A 20,688-nucleotide genomic window follows, 5' to 3' on the forward strand; every position below is an offset into this window, starting at 1 on the left:
GTCCGAGCTTCGTCGAAATAAAAGAATTTTTACCTCCTATAGCAAAGGTTAACACCTTATTTATTTTAAATGAATACAATTTAAAAAAATTATATTCTATAGATACTTTTTAATGTTTATAGCAAAATATCTAATTTTGGTTACCTCCTACGCCTAAGCCACTAAATACGCTATTTAGTTACACTATTTTCTTTCTCTCTCTACTTTGATACATGTCATTCCCCTCCCCCATCCCATTAGAATTTCCGCTCTCCTCCTCCTTCTAACGGCATCTTCTCTTTGATTCACTTAATCAATCCTTCAAAATCCAGCGACCAGCAGCACAGCAACAACAAACCCTAACCCGAAGACCCAATCATGCCGAAGCAAATCCACGAAATCAAGGATTTCCTTCTCACAGCAAGAAGGAAGGATGCACGATCCGTCAAGATCAAGAAGAATAAGGATATGGTCAAATTCAAGGTTCGTTGTTCCAAGTACCTCTACACACTCTGTGTGTCCGACTTTGAGAAGGCCGACAAGTTGAAGCAGTCACTTCCTCCAGGTTTGAGCGTGCAAGATCTTTGAAGATGGAAGGACTAATTGGCTACAAGGCGGAAATTAGGATTTGTTCTTGAACAAAGACGACGGAGTTTGGGGATGAGCAACTTGATTTTTTGTTAATATATTTCAATGTATTTTTAACGTATCACGCTGTATTTTCATGTATTTCATTGCATTCATTGTCTTTTTTTTCATTGTAATTCAATGTATCTCGATGTATTCCGTGTATTTCATTGTATTCACTATCTTTTTTTCATTGTATTTCAATGTATCCCGATGTATTCTATGTATTTCATTGTATTCACTGTCTCGCTATATGCCATGAATGTATTCATATATTTTTTTAATTAATATAATTTATGTATTCATATGTAATATATAATTTCTCTGAAGATTGCTATATTTTTGGGGTATTTTTCAGTTGAGAATCTTTTTTATAACCGGAAATACAAATTTTGTGTGTTATAATTGAGTTTGTTGAGTTATATTAGGAGTCTATTATGTTAATTGATACACTTTCCATTTAAAAACAGTGTAATCCCCTGTTTCACGCCGTGAATACAGTCGAATAGAGTAATCTGTCCAGCTGCAATCCCATGTTTCACGCCATGAATACAGTCGAATACACTCGAATACAACAACTGATTAGCTGGACTTCCCTGATTCACGCCTATTTTTGCTATTGTATTCATGAATACAGTAGCTTAAATACATCTAATACATCTTATAAAAATAGAAAACGTATCTACAATCCGTAATATAGCAAATGGTATTAATAGATAGCTAATTTATCACTAAAAGATAGTGCTTTATGAAAAATTTTCTACTTTAAACTAGGAGTGGTAAACGGGCGGGTCAGGTTGGATATGGTTAGGGTTGAAAAACGGGTAATGAAAAAATGGATAAATTATCCGACCCAATAGATAGTTAATACGGATAGAAAACGGGTTAACCGGCGGATAATATGGATAACCATATTATCCATGACTTCTTGAATAAGATCATTTTTTGGAGAATTCTTAGTTTCCCAAACTTGGAGGAACCCTCAATTTGAGGCTTTACAAATGTAAAAGTTAAACTCTTTAGTTATCCATTTAGAAAATAGATAATATGGTTCTTATCCATATTTGATCCGTTTTTAAAAAGTTCATTATCCAACCCATTTTCTAGTGGATAATATGGGTGGTTAACTATTTTCTTTTAACCATTTTGCCACCCAAAACGAAATCAAGTCAAGAGTTGATTCAACTTTATGGCCAGGCCCAGGGCCAGGTGGTGACTTGTTGCAGCCAAACGCACACGCAAGTATACGCGGTCGTCAAGTAATAAAGTGACTAAAAGTCGGATGTCGAACCCACGAGGACTTGTGATTAACTGTTAACTAAATTAGACTATCCTAATTATCTAAACAAGAATTAAACCTAGAAATATTTGATTCTAAACTAATTAAAATAAAGAAATATAAATAATGAACTTTGAATAGAGAAAGAGCAGATTTTTATGATATCAATGTAATGAAAACGATCTAGGGTTATGGGCTATCTAACATTCCTATTGTATTCTTCAATTGAATTGACTAAATAATTTATCGAGTTTATTGGTTGACAGGGTTAATATTGCTCATAAGAATCTGTCGAGTTCTTACTCGCCTATTCAAGCTAACCTAACGCCTATATGTCTATGGAGTTAGAATCAACAAGAACGCATTTATAATTCCTGTATTTCAACCAAGCAAGGCAATTAGGTATATGTCTATCCTAATTGCGAATTCGTTCCCCGATGCCCAGGTTCAAGAACTTGCTCTACTCAATCCTATATGCAATCTAGAATTCCCACTTTCAAGTTCAACTCTAGATTCCTAGATAGTATTCAATTGGTGATCAAGCAATCAAATAATTAAGTGCAAAATTAAATAAATAAACCAATATGGTAAACTAAGAAATCAAAATCAATATCCGAATAACAATAGTCATGAAAGAACATAACCCTAGAACGTGAAGTTTAGCTCCACATAGACATGGTAGCAAAACAACAAATCATACAAAGAAACATAAAAAGACTAAGTTGGTGGAAGAAAAGATGAAACCCGGCCTCCACGGCGGCTCTGTGCTTGTGTTTTCCTCTCAACCACGTCCTCTTCTATGTTTCTTGCACTAAACAATGAAAACCTTCATATTTTACTCCTTGGGCGAGCTTGACTTTATATAGGTTAAGTGAATTTTCCTCCAGGTTTCCAATTTTGCCCCTAACAGACCTTTTCCGGAACTGGGACTAGCGCGAACGCGCTAATGTTCGCGCTAAAGTTCTCGCTAGTTTCCTGTCATTCTGCCTCCCGCTCCTGGACTAGCGCGAACGCGCTAGACCTCGCGCTAGTTCAGGCCATTTTTCTTCAATTCTTTGTCTAGTCTTTGCGCGCACACAGCTCCAAGGGGTCTTTGTTGCTCCAATGTAGCTTCAATCACCACTTTAAGGCATCATCTAAGCTTACCATCCTGCAATGTGTAAAATTCACAATTAGAGCCCATTTTTCATCATTTAACCATATTATGACATTGAAATATAATCTAGCGGGAGCATAAACAATCGCCAAATCACCTAAACTTAGCCTATTATCAGTTGGTCAATTTGCCGGGGCACGGATTTGAAATGGTTTATGATATTTTTGGTATGATATCGCTAGTGTTTTGGGTCAATTTAAGGTACTAGTCAACCGGATCCACAACTCAAAGTGAAAGAACCTTCCTTTTATTTGGACTATATTTTGTCTTACTGTTCTTGTGAAAATGAAACTTTGTGCTGGTGTAGACTCATGTGTTTCTTTGGTTTTCTTCTCATTTTGGCTTTTACTCCTTTTTTTTTTTTATCTGACTTAAATTTTAATGGTCGTTCTATCACTTAATTAACATGACTAAAAAGGCGATAGTAGAGTATTCCGTTTCTTTTCCATCGTTGAGAAATTAGTTCCTTTATCTGATTAAAGACTAGAATTAGAAAATTTTCATCGAAGGCGTAAAATCTTCCATTATAAGATTAGTGAAGAAAAAATAATTATATATTTGAAATAAAAATAAAAATAAATATTAAAACAAGGATAGCTCAAAGATGAATAAAGGTGGGCTCATTCTTATCTTTCCTTGTAAATATTCTCAAGGCTATCACCAAAAAGCATATAGTAATTAAGTAATATTTTGAGGAATGAAGCTATCAAGATCGAGTTTATTTTGGATGAGATAGTCAAGTGTTTGGAACCATTTGGCGCTCTATATTAAAATTTTCGCTTATTAACGATTTAGCATACTTTATAATTTATATTACTTCATTTAAAATATAATCGCATCACTAATTCATTGTTGAAGGCCTTCAGGATGAGTTTAATGCCCTGCTTGCACTGCGAATGATATAAATTCAAAAGTTAAGAAAGAAAAAAAAATTAATCTAATTGCAAACCAGTTAAACTATTATTCCATACAGAATAGGATGAACCAAACTTGACTATAATCACCATATGTAGTAACTTCTGTTTGAGAGCTCCTCACTCTATGGCAAAAATATTTGTCACTCAACATTATTAGTATTATTACTACCTAGACTCCTCTTTACCTAAAGGCCGAAATTAGTAGTACTATTTTATATAAACGAATAATGTTACACTTTGGAAATTCTAGATTCCACAACCCAACCCACAAGACATGAAAATTCTTGATAATTTTCAAGTAAAGTATAAATCCAGAATAAGTAACTAAAAAGTGCTCAAAAACAAGTTCCTCTCTTGGCTTTATGCTTTGCAATAGTCGTTAAGAAATCTAAAGGTGAAGAATAACAAAAAGAAGCTAAAGCTTCACTGCCACAGCTTGTAAAGTTCATGGCAATCAGCACCTACAAATATCCTTCATTATCATTCTCCATTCTCATCACCCAAATAGTTTTTCAATACATCCAAACAAGGATTTAATATCTTGTATTCCTCATTTTCCCAATGGCTCAAACAAGTTCAATATCAAGTAAAAAAGTCTTTAATGTTTTGGGCTTGCTCAGTCTTTTGATTATGTTCCAAAATGCCAATTCTTTCGAGTTCAAAGTTGGAGGTTCTGGAGATTGGAGTGTCCCTTCAGATCCCAATAGTTACAACCAGTGGGCCGAGAGGAGTCGATTCCAAATTGGTGACAGTTTATGTAAGTTTTTTTTTTTTTTGGGGGGGGGGGCTCATAGGTGGATAAATTCAACTTAACTCATTACTTTCGACTCAAAATTGTGCATACATATACAAAAAAGACTAAAAATTCACACATATAATAAGACCACAATTATTCAAAATCCACCAACGCTAGGTCCTGGATTCAGCTTTGTCATGCACAAGTTTGTTTCTGATATCATTTCTCATTTTGCCTTGGCAGCTTTTAACTACCCTGCTGATAAAGACTCAGTGCTTCTTGTAAACAAGGCAGACTATGATAATTGCAACACAGCTTCTCCAATTGATAAGTATAACGATGGACACAGTGTGGTCAAGTTTAACCACTCTGGACCATTCTACTTCATTAGTGGGGTTCATGACAACTGTGTCAAGAATGAAAAGCTGCATGCTGTGGTTATGGCAGATAGAAGCAACCGCAACCAAACAGCAGCATCTCCTCCACCTTCCCCTTCAGCAGATGATGTTCCCCCGTCTCCAGCCCCGTCCGGTGAAGAGGCCCCGTCACCACCTACAGGCTCAGTAGAGATCAACCCAACTGCTGCACCTTCTCAAGAATCGTCTCCTCCAAAGAATGGCGCTTCTGCAATCGTCATGAGCTTTATAGGCTCCACTGCAGCTTTTATTTGTTCTTCATTCCTCCTAGGATTCTGATGAACAGTTGATGAACTTGTTTGATTTTATTTTTATTATTTGATTGTTGTTCTTTTCTTTGGGTTTCAAATTTCATGGTTTTTTGCCACTTTGCTCCCAGTGAATGTAGCTGGGAGTAAAAGGGTAGATTGGTTTGTATTGGTTCGATGATGAGAATAAATAATCTGAATGTTGTGTAAAGTTTGCGTTGGTGATTCATAAATATTAATACGAGTGTACAAAGCGAAATAAACAGCTTTCATTTGTGTGGACATAGAAGAGAGTCCTCCTTATTGCTACACATTTAACTATAATATCCCATCATGCACACCACCAAAACTCTTGCGGCAAGCAAAATGTTTTCAAGAGAAAAAATATATATAGTATAACTTAAAAGAGTATATCCAGCTTAAATGTAGAAAATAAATTTATATCATCAGTCTACACCGACTTCAAAAATTCTTTCCTAGCTCAACTTTTTTCACCATTCTCATTGTGTTGTGCAGAATAGAGTCCAATATGCCGGCAACCTGTAACAGCCAAAAAGAACGAATATAGGGGAATTTTGATAAAAGATAACATAAATCAAAAGCCCAAAAAAAATTGTTCGTGATTGAGTGGGGGCGGGTGAAGGAATGAAGGTGGGAGGGAAGGGGAAAGGCAGTTTTGAGAACTGACCGTAAAAACACCACCAATTATAGCACAGACATTTGTAATGAAGTGCGAAAAGGACTTGGATTCTTCTGTAATTAAGACCTGATAGCAGAGGACAGATATTGAGGATGAGAAACCAAAATAACAAATGTATGAAGGTCTACCACATAATCGTGAAAAGCATTGATGCAAACCTGCATAGGGGATAGCTCATAATGAAACTTCGCTTCAGGTATATGAAGACTATGAACCAAACTACTATGCGCTGTGTACTCATATTCCTCAACTAATTTATAAGATCTTGTCATCACCTCTGTTTTCACGACTTGAATAAAATGTTCAATCTGCAAATTACAGGTCAAGAAAATAAAAGGTAAGCTAGGTTTTCCGCCACCTTGTAACTCTTTATGATCACACCAGATGAGTAAATATAATAGAGGAGCACCCAAAAACTTAGTGGAAAAAGGACCAAGCAGTAACTGAGGATTTCTTCGTACTTTTTGGAAGATTTTATAGACTGGAGCCAGTAAAAGCAGCAGAATGTAACATTCTAAATAAACTATGAAGGCATTGTCACCATTATGGTTTTAATTTCTGAAGGTTTGCAATCATTCATGTAGAAGTTGCTTCCACAAAAAGGTGTGGTCACATTTAAATAAAATAAGAGATGCTATACGCGGGTAGGAAGCTTACAGTAACATTTTCTGTAGAATCTCTTGGATTAGTAATATATGAGTTTCCATTCAACCGTTCGTGGCTTTGACCCAAATGTGGCAGCAGTCTCTTGATATCACTCATAACCTTTGGAGTTATTGTCTTACCAAACGAAAAGCGGGAAATTACATGTGACATGTTCATCTGAGAAGCATCAAATGAATGAGCTGCTGAACGAGCTGATATGACAAGGTTGCCAGGAACCTAAACATTACGTAACATAAACTGATATATTAGTTTTTTGGGAAATTTTAAAATTAGCAAGAAAATAGTGGATGAGCTTCTCCGCAATCTTAATGCCTGAGAGAAAATTCAAATTAATTAAGTATTAAACAACACATCATATTTCTCTTTATCTCCACCATCTTCCTCATGTTTTTTGTCTGCTTGCAGCTTGGAGAGAGAGGGGGGGATTCAGGGATGCAATGATCCGAAGAATAAAAGTAGATTTGATGCTCAACAAGGGTTTCCGCCTAGGTTGACTGCCTCATCATGTTCTTTTCTCCGTATTAGCACACCAGAATAAATTTTTTTAACAAAGAAATGTCCACCTATTCTTTACGGGCTCCAATTAATAATTTGTATACCTTCTTAACACGTACAAAACCTTCTATTCTGCATCCTCCAGTTACAGGAGCAGGTCTTTTCAAGTCAGTTGCCAGCTTGGTAGACGTATTATCAGAAGTAATCATTTGAGACTCCAACTTGATAGGTGCAATCAAATCTTCCATCATCTGCAGAAGATAAATCCCAGTCATCTCAACAGCATGAAAGCAACGATCCAATAACATCTAATGCCACACAACTGCCCCATGGCAGGGCACTGTGAAAAATTAGTTCAAAAGGTTATGCCCAGTGATTGTAAGAAAGAAGTGCGGACCAGCTCTATTTTCTTTCCTCAATCTTAACCATCCTTAAAATTTCTTTTTTTCATGCTTTCTTCTTTTCCTTATCCAAGCCCAACTATGTCCTCACCTTGACTAGGCTATCTGTATCACGATCGCCATAGTACGACTCATGATCATGGTGTCCATGGTCCTCTCTGCATGGCAAACACACTTAACAATAAATACATTATAAGAACCAAAGAACCATGCAAATGAGATTTAGGCTAAAAACCCTGAATTCACTACACTTCCAAGTACATATTGTATCAAACTTAACTCAAGAAAGTTAACAAACATTTACCAATTGGCAACAAAATGACTTTCCTTTTTTACCTCCACTATCCAGACACGTAATGCAGCTCTAATTATTCAGAAAGCAGAATGCTGATAGCAACTTCAGCAGCGTTACTATGCTTAAAATTTCAGCATGAAAAGTGGAAGCAAATAAAGATTCAAAACAAAGGCAGAAGATAGAATGATGAAGAAGAGGAATTTCAGTACACTTTCCACGGCCGAGCGTAGCAATGATAAGGTTCTCAAACGTACGTAAAGGGATCAAACAAAATAACTGGAAAAGTGCATCTTTTAGCGTGCTAGCACAATCTAACACTTTAACGTTGATACACATATGCAACTGTCACACAATAATGGCCTAAATTTTACAACATAATGAAAGCGCCTAACAAGGAATTTTGTTTTTCTTTTTGAATTTGAGAGGATTTGGAATCACAATCAAACTAATAAAGTATGAAGGACATTAAACATACTATATAAAATTTAAAAAGTTAGATAGTAGTGGTGCAAGTTCATAATTGGCTAAAGATAAGTTAATGATTTACCTAAGATCAGATCCTTTTCTGAAGATGCGAATGGAAGGATACCCTTGTATGTGATTCCTGAACATTTATTATTAGATGATTGTAAGGCAAAAGGATAAAAATGAAATCATGCTAGAAAATCATAAACGAAAGAAACGTTAGTTAAGGGCAACTCTAAGCACTTCCATCCAAACTATTTAGGCAACACAAGGCCTTCCTCTTATTAAAGCATAAAGTATGAAATGTCCAACCAAATCTCCTCCTTTATTCAGGTGATATCAATTTTTTCCAAGTTCACCATCATGGACTCATGACCCAACCAATCAATACTGCAGAATTTGAGAAACTGGATTGAAGGCAGAAGTAACTTCAGCATTAGATCTGTGATAGACGAGGTAAAATTACTACTCCCCTAAACTAACTGAACCTCTCATGGTTTGCAAATCTACCAGACATTTGTACTCAAAGAACTGAAGCTCAGTTAGGTCCTCGACAAAATCAGCCATGTAGAGCCTACTTTTTTCCATCTTTGAAATTGTGAGGAAACAATAGATTAACTGTCTTTTCTTGAATATAAAAACAAAGACAAGTATAGCAAAGTTATAATTTTTTGGTCAAATGTAGGTTTTACCGGACAGGCACAGCAACAATCTCTAAATTGTTCACTCAAATAATACCTTCTACACAAATCCACTTCTTCAGTGCAATCAACTTTTGCCACAAGAATACGCCCATCTGTTTCACGGTCATATCTGAAAAAGTGCAAGATTGAACTTAGAGTTAGCATATCAGCATGGGGATTGTTCGAAGCTCCATTTCAGACATGAGAAGGAGTTCAGCATATACTATTTTTGAAAAGTATATGGGCAACAAAGTGGACCTCTCTCGTATGATATTGGCTGCTTTCTCCCATGAAGGTTTCTGAGACAAACAAGAAATTTTTTTCAGAAAAAGAGAGAACATTAGCTATTCTAAAATGAACAGGTTAACCTTTCTTAGTTTAACCAGAGGATAGCCACAACCTGTTCTATAGAAAATTGTCTGATTATTTAAGCTGGAAATAGACAGGCATAGAGCAGAGAGCACACAGGTGAACTACCTTACTGCGTGAATGTATTATTTTCACAAGGACATAAAGTAAAAATACACGAAATGCGTGAAACATCCTAGTCTAGAAGCCAAGATTTACAACTGCAGACACAAAAAAGGACACTTCTATACCTAATCTTCCAATTGCTCTTGATAAATGGCAGGTTTGATCTCTCATAAGAAACATCATAATCCTCTGCATACTGAACATAGATATAATGGCATAAAGGAAAACCACTAGAGAATGAAATCAGAGCGACATTTCTATGGTGTAAAAAGGTCTTGATTCAGTCATATTATACTTTCCATGAGCTTGTTTCTCCCAAACTAAAATAAGCAAAATGGAGAACAACAATAATCCGTTAGACTCACTTTGCTTGGTGTGCTGCTGGCGATAAGCCCCAAAAAGACACCATCTAACCACAACAAGAGATCTTAAAAGCACGACTGCCTCATTTTTGCACTAGAAGAGGCAACTAAAGAAAGACTTTTGGTCCATACAAGCAGATTACAGCTACAATCCAAAACCTATAATTGAAAAGGTTTTGGCCATAATGTTAGATCCAAAATGCCGAAAACAACATGGAATTCACTGGAGTGCACGTTAAGCTAATTAATCCAGTAACATTACTCAAATTTAGACAAATTCTGCTTTCATGGTTCTTTTTACTTGACCCCCAAAATAATGTCTGATCGAGCAAACGATCCAAAAAGTTCAAACCTGAGTTTATGGCCATCAGTCAGTCCAGCCTCAAGCAAAAACTAATCATGCCATGTATCCTCAGGGAAAGACCAAGCTAGAAAATTGCGCACGCATATAGCAGGTTTAGTTTTGTTCTATTTGGAAAGCTGCCTAGGTGTTCAGCAGATCTATTTTTCAGCTAATGAAAAATACCATCCATATTCAGTACTTGAGGAATTTTTTTTCTTAGAGAGAGGTAATAGCATATAAAAGCAGCATTAAGGAAGTGTTGAAGTATTTGCAGGTGAGCAAAAACCAAAAGAAGAATCGCTTTCCAACCTTATAGGGATTCCAAGAGGCTAAGTATTGATTCTGATTCATTTACAAATTCCTCCTTACACCAAAAAGAAAACAAATGTATACAGTTAAACATGATCGGTTGAATTGAGTTAAGTTTATCTTGAAAACATCTATGTTTCCTTTCTTTACTAGTGCTCCAGCCCCAGTTCCAGCAGTGTAATAATTGTAAGGTGTTTCTTGGCATAACTCGTTTCAGATCCGCTAAGTTCAGAAAAATGTCCCATAGCTTTGACGTCACGGGTTCGAGTCATGGAAACAGCCTCTTCCCGAAATGCAGGGTAAGGCTACGTACAATAGACACTTATGGTAGTCCTTCCCCGGACCCCGCGCATAGCGGGAGCTTAGTGCACCGGGCTGCCTAACTTTTGATGTCACCTTGCAATGAATGAAAAGATGGTCTATAGTCCGATTCCTCCCAAATATTAGGCATCTGCTGCATAAAAAGATGCCTTTTTTTCTTACATGATCGAATTGACCCCGGTTGACAGAGGATTCCAGACACTTCTGGTCGTTCCCTAGAGTCGTTACCATTTATGAGGAGGTTTTAGCTTTGCAGAGTCAATTTTTTTCTGGGATAAATATAGGACTTAAAATTCATAAAATTAGAATTCTTTATATAAGCTACAAACACATTGCTTGAGTGCTCTCCTGTCTAAATAACTGCCAAACCTAAGACCTTTAAACTATACACTAGTTGAGCACTTGAGCTAGTGTATAATTCTTATCTTCTTCTTCTTCCAATTTAATTAAGTAATCTGGTTTTCATTTTTATATGAATAGTATGCTATCTTTTCCCTCTATCCAATTCTTAGCTGCATAAAAACAAGCGTACAGGTACTAATAAGTGCATATTCATAAACAAAATCCTGAAATTAGACCGTTCCCCAGATCATTATGAGAAAGACAGGACATCAATAACCCACTCTCAGACAGCAAATCCACACCTCTTGGCATTAAAGCAAGTCATATAAATCTACAACTTTCTGTTTAACCTAACCAGAAACAAAAAGAGAAGAAAGTAGCAGTTCGGTTGAAATAGATAAATACCAGTCTGTTGCTCCAATAGCACCAAGGAGCAAAGAAATTTACAACCAAAATTGGGAACCTGTAAAGAGAGTGACAATAAAATAAAGAGATGAACATTAATGAAGTTAAAACAGATGACTAAGATTTCATCACAAAAATAAAACAGATGACTAAGTGCATAGCTAATAACTCACTGGTGAGAAACTCTATCAAAACTGTGTCCATTTAGGGAAACAGCTCCTTCACCATATTCCTCGTCATCTTCCTCATCATGTTTGATTTCTCTTGCAGTTGATCCCGAATGAAACTCAGAGCCAGTAGGTCTCAAGTTTTTATCAATGGAATGCTTGCGTACTGTTTTGGTTATGTTCAGCCTATTCTGAGATTAATATATACAAATCTGTTAATCACGAATAAACAAAAAGCTAAAGGCTAACTACATCAAACTGCATGATGTTTCAATAAAGCATTTTCTCTTTCAGATTATGAAGTCCATAAGAAGTGAGTTGAAACTTACTGTTCCTAAGACGTCACTCACATCCACTGATGCAAATTCACAAGACAGTGCCGGAAAACTGCAAGACAAGTTTCGCAAAGTGTTATGGATAAACTTACAGAAATGGTTTGCTTAGTAATATTGCATAATAGAAGAGAATGCATGACTTGAAAATCAACTGAAAACATGAGGACATTGTAAGCATTTTGAAACATCTGAACAGAAACAAACAACTAGCAATATAGTTTACTCCTGCAAGAGAAGACCCCCAAAAGTGTTGTATTAGTACTGACATAATTAATCCAGCCACACATTCATTAATATGTAATCAACTTGTTGGTATGACCCAGTTTACTTTTTTTCACATGTAGCGTCATCATTTGTGTCAACAAAAAGTTGAGAGTAGAAGAATGTTAAACAAAAACGCCTCCACTTCAGAAATGGATAATATCTATATGTCATGCATTTAGTAGAAGAAAAAGGAAAAAGGGGCTACTGAATATTTTTTCAAGATGTGTCAGAATCATACCTCATATTAAAATCAATTCGTAAGAATTCCGCATCAGAACTCTTATCAACAACAACGGATGTAGTGGTGGTCACTGTCAAATAGTTATTTAGTTCCTACAAGTTATAAACACGATTGAATTAAAATGTGAGCTACAAGATAACTGACAAATATACAAACATTGATGATCATTGCTTCTGATAATATGAACTTGAAAGCAAATGCAATAAAACAAGGAAAACAACACCAGTATTAAGATACAATTGTACCAGCAATTTAGGAAAACGTATCTACTGTAAAGCTAGTAGAAATTGGTGGTGCAACAATTTCACTTAATTCACTATCTTCTACCACTTGTTCTTTAAGCATGAAGGCAAATAATTTTGACTTCCTACCATTCCAAAGAGAAACATCATGGAAAGCGCTGCTACAATGGACAATCCAGCACCAGATAATGATGCCTCTGTCAAATCTCGGGGAATTTTCCTGCAGTAAAAAATTAAAATAAATTTACACAACATTCTGAAGGAGTAGTTTTGAGGATTGTTGATGCAAGATTTCACCCAATTCAGGACGCACTCGCACAAAATTTTCTAATTGCATTAAGCCAAGGTAAAGTAAAGAATTCATTACTTCCATGGTCGTGCATCTTGGAATTGTAATGCACTCCATTGAAATGGTTAGTTAGTAGAGATGTTCCCACAAATGCACTTTTGGAGACAAGAAGATGCTACAATTAAACTGTCATTCCAGCCTTACTGCCCTTCCCCACTTTGTTTTAGGCAACAGTTAAACAGAAGATGAAAACTAGAAAATCACAATAGCTGGGAGAGGAGAAACCATATACATACATACATATATATATGTGTGTGTGTGTGTGTATATATAATACATATATATAGCTCACAATCTTCCCATCATTTTGTTGTTCCAACCAAACATTGGTTTCTGAAAGCCATTCAACCAACATGACATTCACTATTTCTACTCACTAGCCCGCCTGATAATCACATAAATACTTGGAAGATAGAGAGTGAGAACTCCTTATGGCTTTGCCTATCAACTTAGAATTAGAAAGAAATCTATGAAAAAACAGCTTTTATCTGGAGAAGCTTTGTCTTTAAGTGCTACGTTAACCTTCCTTTGGATAGATAGAGAGCACATTCTGTTAAACTATGCACTCAGTCCAGATTTCTGTATCTTCCTTTTTCCCTTCCGCTAGAAAGAAAGCACTACCACATGTTTCTTCCCCTTCTTCTAAATATATTTCATCCTACTATTGTCTCAAAAATATCCCTCCAAGAAAAAGATGAAGAGCAGCGACAGCAAACTAATTACTAGACATTTACAGGTCATAGAAGGAGAATGAGAACACAGCTAGATTTCTACTTTAACAAGGAAAGACAGGAGTATTCTATAGATGATGGTGTTTAAGCGCATACATGCAAGATCGTGTATACATGTGTGATCAGTGATGAAACAATAACTTGATAGGTAATGCAACTGCAGTTTTGTTGAAAAATCAAGTTACAGAAAATTAGACAGACATAAATACAAAAAGACCGACAATTTGATCTCTAAAGGTAACAACTATATCAGATTTGAATCACTAGCCATTTTCAGTAACTTCAATTAATTCACTACAAAAACATTAAAACGAAGAATTAACACTAGTACGCTATTTGGCAGTAACATTACAACCAAATTTACTGTTTTTCGCGGTTTAAAAATGACTTTGATTACAGCATGTGATTGAAATCGGAATTGGAAAAAATATGAAAAGCACACCGGTAATCAAATTAATTGAACATGAAAATAGAGAGGAAAAAAAACCTGTAAAAGTCAACAGATTTGAGCTTAGCCGTGGACACCATGGTAATTGAACAAAGCAGAGCTCCGACAAAAATGCCAAAGCTAATGCTCCTAATATAACAATCAACAGATCTGCAAAATCTCCACAGGCACACACACAGAAAAGATAGAGATGTTGGATTTAGCTATGGGGTTTTGAGGAGAAACGAAAGCGAATGCGGTGGTCGGCGTCCACAATCGATTTCTCGAGAATTGGGAGGACTCAGCTGTATCTGCGGGAGTGTGTGTGTATAGTCCCCGCAGGCGTTTCAAGCGGGATGGTTATAATCTGGCTACCGGTCACCCCCACCACTGTTGTGTGTTGCTATTTTTATTTCGTGACTCGCTCGATCTCGAAATTACTATTAGGGCTTGTTTGGTTGGGCAATATGAATTATAATATGATAATTCAAATAATTATAAAATAACTTTGTAGATATATTTTTATTGGCAGATGTTTAGTGGGCGTTTGGACATGAGAATTGTAAAATTCCCAAACATGGGTGAAAAAAAATTTCAGGTGAAAATGATATTTGAATTTTAGAATTATGTTTGCACATAAATATAATTTTGGGTTGTTCTTGAAGTTTTGTGAGTGATTTGAGTGAAAAATTTTGAAAAACAGTTTTTTAGAGTTTTCGAATTTTCGAAAATTTCCAAAATGCATCTTCAAGTGAAAATTAAAAATTTTATGAACAAAGGCTAATTTCAAAAAAAAGTAAAAAAATGTTTGAAAAAAAGAAAAAATTTCTTATGTCCAAACGGGCTCTCAGTTTATTACATTAAAATCAGATATACAAAATATACTATAAACAATATGTTTCATTTAAACTCGATAAATTGGTCTTTCGAAAAAGCCTTTCTACCCTCATAACACCCCACTTGTAGGATTTCACTAAATTTATTGTTATTGTTGTTGTGAAATTAAAATTTTTTAGTTTTAATTTTGTCTTTCTTAGTAAAATATATTGGGAGAAAAGATTGGAAAAGGATAATGTATCATTTTATTTTTTAATTAATCCCGAGATTGTTATTCTACCTAGAGTATGTTATATTATCTATATTATATTAAAAGATGGTAGTCAAGCTTGATACTAAGCCGAGTGCATATTGAGAAAAAGTCACTTGGCACTTTTATGATAAATCTAAAAATATTTAGATAAATCTAATAAGGATTGAGACAAATCAAAATTAGTTTATGATGGAAATCAATAAAATTGAAACAAAATGCAAGTCCTAATATCAAGTGGTCGGATTGATACAAATATAAAGAAAAATAGGTTATCCATTACGAGATATGAGAAATAGTGCATACTTCTTAATTAATATAGAATGAATATCTATAATTTTTATCTAAAAAAAATTAAATTTTAAGGTTATTTACACATAGTCCAAATAACTCAAATTACAATTTAATATAATTTTTGTTCGCGCATCGTTCAGGTACTAATACTAGTAGTTACTCCCTTCGTTTCACAATAAGTGTCCAATTTGCTTTTAGCACGCCCATTAAGAAAATACTAAATTCTGTACAAAAATACCTACTGTGACTAAACTGCCCCTAATTAAACATTTAATGTGAGGAGTAAGAAAACTTTTTAGGGATATGTACATAGGGGTTATTTTGTAAAAACAAATTGAATTCTTTCTTGATTACATAACTGGACACTTATTTTGAACCAAAATGAAAAAGCAAATTAGACACTTATTGTGAACCGCAGGGAGTATAATATAAATAATCTCGAAATTAGTTACAAATTAAAAATTAGTATAGAATCTTACAATTTATCTCGGGAGTATAATCCTTAATTCAACAAACCAAACGACCCCTTATTAATTAGTGGACTATCTGCCCCGCAATTTCCATCGGGTCGGGTTATAAGTGTGTAAATTCGGTCCCCACAAATCTCAAGAGACCAAACTATTAAATATGCGCGTTTATCACGTTCATTGCCTTCGGTTTGGATGGCATTAAGTGGTCATTTTCTGATTGCTATATAGAGTAGACAACTATAAGTTATCAATTTGTTTTGGGCATATCTATTAAAAAAATATTAAATTCTAAAAAAAATAATTAGTGTGATTAAACTATCCTTAATTAAATGTTGTAACATAGTTAATGTGATGAGTAAAAGTCTTTTTAGGGATGCGTACATAAGGGTAATTTTTGAAAAATAAATTAAATTTTTTCTTGGTTATATAAATGTACACTTATTTTGGATCAAAATAAAAAGGCAAATTGATCACTTATTGTGGAATGGAATGAATAGATACAACGCTACAAAAACATATTTAAATACATAAGCTAAACCTAATGCATTTACAAGTTACAACACATATAACCTTATTACCTGTGCGACTACGCAAAGGACTTCAAGCAACTTGTAATAAACAAATGATCATGATTTACCCAGATTATAATACTAATGGTTTCCCCCAACACTTCACAGAACCCATTAACCCAAACGAAGTTTTGGAAGTATGAATACCACTTGATTCTTAGGTTGATTCATGCATGTACTCTTTAACTTATATAGATTAGTTTAGACGATTAATATATGAAACATAACCCTTTAACAATACCATTTAATTTTTACCATTTTTTCTTTTATCAAAAAAAAGTCAAATTATGTCAAAATTTCTTCTATAATTACTTAATTCGATCAACATTCGTAAGAAACCGACGTGCGTAAGATAAAGAACCTTCATAAATAGGTAAACAGAATATATAGTCAGGCCACACTGAGAGTAAGCTCTCCGATAGTCGGGCCACATTGAGAGTAATCTCTCCGATAGTAGGGGCACATTGTGAGTAATCTCTCCGATATTTGGGCAGGGATGAGTACCCATCCCCTCACACTTTAAGACCGCCTTCTTCATGCGTGAATCATCATATTGAATAAGAACATATCTTTCTCGCTTGAACTACAAAAAAAAAAAGACAAGAAAACAAGAAAAGCACAAGAAAAGAAGAAGAAATTACCTTCGCATTAATGCTTCCGAGTCTACAAAACTAAACTCAAGTGGCTTGCGAAGACTGCGAACTGATGCTCAATAAACACGAGCACATAGGGTTTATATAGATGTCAAAGACGGCTGCTGAAACGTGAAAGTGTCAATGTGGGAATCACGGAATCAGTTCCCGAAAAGAATTTGGACCGCTAAGGCGGCGGTGTAATTTCACGGAATTACCTAGTTGTCTCTAATCTTATGACTACTTAGCTTCTTCGAGTTCAAGCGGGAATCAGAAACTAGTATAGGACGAGAAATTTTATTTTATGTCTCACATGCCACATCATACTTATATGAGGCTCTTTATTATTTGACAAGTGGACTTGCGGGGCCCATTTATTTACTTTAAAGATAAAACTAAAAAAGGCAGTTTAATGTTCCATACTTTTCCTATTTGATATCCTTAAACTAAGGACAAAAAGAATTAGTAAAATAATAATAAAAATGGTAATAAAATATTTTGTCTTTTTGAAGCTAATTAACGTGATACAGATTCCCTTCCGATCGACACTTATGTTTCAGAAGCTAATATTATGCTACATTATAAATTATTTTTTTTGGGCATGAAGAATTTTGTATAACAATAATCTCAGAATCAGTGGACTCAAAAAAATAAAAGGAAAAAGCCATATTCTATCATTCTAAATTTTTTCTAATTCATGGCCTGAGTACATATACAAGAGACAGTAAACGAGATTTGTTTTTCCAAGCTTGTACCAACTCTATTCTACTTTGAGGGTGAGTCGTCTGGCGTTGACAGCACGGGAAAATAATTATTTTGTTGTGTTAAATGATAACTAAATATGTCAAAATTTATGATAAAATATTATCGATGATTTAGAAAAGTAATCGACTTATTAAATAGGGTGTATGAAAAACTATTCTGACAGCACACATCGGCAGCATGTGAGTCCTCCATATTAATTATTTGAGGAAAAAAAAGTTTATTTGCTTCTCTTCTTCAACGACACAATTCATGTGCCGATCGGGAGGGAAAATACGACCTTCTGTTGGACACGTCAATTAACTTCTCAAAGACAAAATATTTTATTGCCATTTTCATTAGTATTATTTTATTACTTCTTTTTGTCCTTAGTTTAAGGATATCAAATAGGAAAAAAAGCATGGAACTTTAAACTGCCTTTTTTAGTTTTATTTTTAAAATAAATAAATGGAACCCCTTGAGGCCACATGTCAAATAATAAAGAACCTCACATGAATATGATGTTGCATGTGAGATACAAAATAAAATTTCTCGTAAGTCCAAGTTAACCGAAGCTCACGATTTCCTATTTTCTAGTCATATGGGAATATGCAAATATGATGTTTGTATGCTATGTGTACGTGGGTTCCTCTGTGTTACTTTTCCATGAGAACAAATGTTTGGTATAAGGTACTAATGTGAGGAAAAGTTCCAAATCATATAAAAGAGCTTGGCCTACATGCTTACACTAGTCTACGTGATTAATATGTATTGTGAAATACAAACATAATTCACATTACTTGAATATGTTTCCGGGAGTATTCATACAGGATAAATATTTTGCTAATACTTCAAGTCCCGCCTTTTGGAGTTGGATACGCTTAAACCCGTCAAGTCGTGAAGTAGAGGGCATTTGTGGATATATAAATTTTATTAAAATTAAATCCATAAAATAATTTAGACTATATTTTAAATTCAAGATATATTAGTCCACGTATATATTATGGGCTAATATAATTGAATTAATTATATAATTAAGTTCAATATAAATGGATTAAATAAATAAGTCTTAATCCATTGGGCTAAAGTGATGAGCCCACTTCATTAAGCCCAAGATGACATCTTCCTAGAGGCCCAGTTTGGTGCCACGTGTCAAATGATGTGGCGCGCCAAGTCAAGCGGAAGAGCCAATAGGATCATGCCACGTGTCAAAATGACAAGGCATGCCCAGTCACACTGAAAGGCTAATTAAATCGCGCCACGTGTGCAAGTGACATGTTTTGGCCAATCAAATGCAGCTATGTCACACTTCAACTTGATTGGTCGGAAAGAGTTTGTTCTTATCATAACTCTTCCCTTCCACAACTATAAATAGGGGTCTTCATAACTCAGAAAAGACAAAAATCAAGTTCAAGCTCAAGAACGAAGAAGAAATCAAGTTCAAGCTCAAGAACGAAGAACAAATCAAGGTCAAGTTCAAGCAATCAAGCTAAAGCTCAAGAACAAGATCATCGTTTATAGCGACAACTACATATTCAAGATCAAGCTCAAAGGCCCTTGAATTTATTTTCTGTTGAAAAGAAGAATGAGAGGATTCATAAAGATTGTACACTCAAAATATTCGAAATAAAATACTACGATTGTTGCAATATTTTTCGGTCTTGATTTTATTTTCTCGACACAAATTTATTGTCTACACTTACTACTACTAATTAGGATTGAGATCACTGTGATTTAATCTCTTGTCGATCTATACGTTCTCCTTTTCTTCGTAAGCTACCAACTTTAATTTTCTAGTTCACCCTCAAGAAAAAATGTGAAGAGTCCTGGATCTATATCTATTTGCGCTAGGGACCAAATTCAGATTATTTTTTTTTCACTACTCGCAGATTCTATTTATGTGGTTTTTCTGAAAAACTTTCAGAGCTAAATCCAATGATGCATACACATATATACCTTCAACTAGCTAGTTCTGCTAAAGCCTTTGAGCTTTTTGTATTGGTAAATTTATCTTTTTCACGTGGCGTACTAAGAGAATGATACGTGACAACTAAAGCTGCGGAATATGGATCCACTACCGGGTACGAAAACTATAGTTATCAGAGGGCTGAAGAATGAACGAGTTAACCACACCCTGAGATCGTGGTCATCAGACGTTACGTTAAACTTGTTACCACTTTCGAGAATCTCGTTCCGCCCTACCTAACTCCTTGACGTACTATAACTCGAAACGCCAGCCCCTCCCCCCTCCCCCCTCCCCACTCCCCCCTCGCGACTATAAGTATCACCTTTTTATCTCGAGAGTGGGGCGTCGAAAAAGAGAGAAGAATACAAGAGAAGCTCTTCGGTATTCTTCCTACATTACATTGTTTCAAGCTTTGTTCAATTATCTCCGAGATTGTTAATGCCATTGTCAATACAACTCATCGAGGCTTGCATCTAATAAGATTTTCTTTACTTTTGCCTTCATTTTATTTAGTTCGTTATTTACGATTATCAATTTCTTTGTTCAAATTTTGA

The 20,688-nt window shown here is 35.0% G+C and overlaps 2 protein-coding genes and 1 pseudogene across 2 annotated transcripts; 2 read left to right on the forward strand and 1 right to left on the reverse strand.

The window, feature by feature from the left end:
* The first annotated feature begins 314 nt into the window (after positions 1-314).
* LOC109205385 lies at positions 315-577 on the forward strand (annotated as a pseudogene).
* A 3,860-nt stretch (positions 578-4,437) lies between these two features.
* On the forward strand, positions 4,438-5,569 carry LOC109205389 (early nodulin-like protein 1). The gene is made up of 2 exons (XM_019368100.1): positions 4,438-4,715; positions 4,938-5,569. Exons 1-2 carry the CDS (start codon positions 4,520-4,522, stop codon positions 5,387-5,389), a joined length of 648 nt encoding a protein of 215 aa, XP_019223645.1. The 5' UTR covers positions 4,438-4,519; the 3' UTR covers positions 5,390-5,569.
* A 69-nt stretch (positions 5,570-5,638) lies between these two features.
* On the reverse strand, positions 5,639-14,791 carry LOC109205388 (protein disulfide-isomerase 5-3-like). Its single transcript, XM_019368099.1, has 15 exons — positions 14,436-14,791; positions 12,998-13,088; positions 12,624-12,718; positions 12,116-12,173; positions 11,793-11,977; positions 11,620-11,677; positions 9,322-9,362; positions 9,119-9,193; positions 8,463-8,519; positions 7,712-7,778; positions 7,324-7,470; positions 6,716-6,940; positions 6,217-6,366; positions 6,047-6,124; positions 5,639-5,898 (listed from the first exon to the last, which is right to left on the reverse strand). Exons 1-15 carry the CDS (start codon positions 14,474-14,476, stop codon positions 5,821-5,823), a joined length of 1,446 nt encoding a protein of 481 aa, XP_019223644.1. The 5' UTR covers positions 14,477-14,791; the 3' UTR covers positions 5,639-5,820.
* Between the last annotated feature and the right edge of the window lie 5,897 nt (positions 14,792-20,688).

This window comes from Nicotiana attenuata, unplaced genomic scaffold, assembly GCF_001879085.1.
Source record: "Nicotiana attenuata strain UT unplaced genomic scaffold, NIATTr2, whole genome shotgun sequence".
NCBI lineage: Eukaryota > Viridiplantae > Streptophyta > Magnoliopsida > Solanales > Solanaceae > Nicotiana > Nicotiana attenuata.

What these genes read in the sequence shown, in the direction of transcription:
- LOC109205388 (XM_019368099.1), bottom strand. Translation starts at nt 14,476, where the DNA reads ATGGTGTCCACGGCTAAGCTCAAATCTGTTGACTTTTACAG. An exon ending in AAATCTGTTGACTTTTACAG is followed by an intron (nt 13,089 to 14,435) that starts GTTTTTTTTCCT and finishes TTTTTACTGCAG; the next exon opens with GAAAATTCCCCGAGATTTGA. An exon ending in ATACAGATAGCCTAGTCAAG is followed by an intron (nt 7,471 to 7,711) that starts GTGAGGACATAG and finishes TATCTTCTGCAG; the next exon opens with ATGATGGAAGATTTGATTGC.
- LOC109205389 (XM_019368100.1), top strand. Translation starts at nt 4,520, where the DNA reads ATGGCTCAAACAAGTTCAATATCAAGTAAAAAAGTCTTTAATGTTTTG. An exon ending in CCAAATTGGTGACAGTTTAT is followed by an intron (nt 4,716 to 4,937) that starts GTAAGTTTTTTT and finishes TTGCCTTGGCAG; the next exon opens with CTTTTAACTACCCTGCTGAT.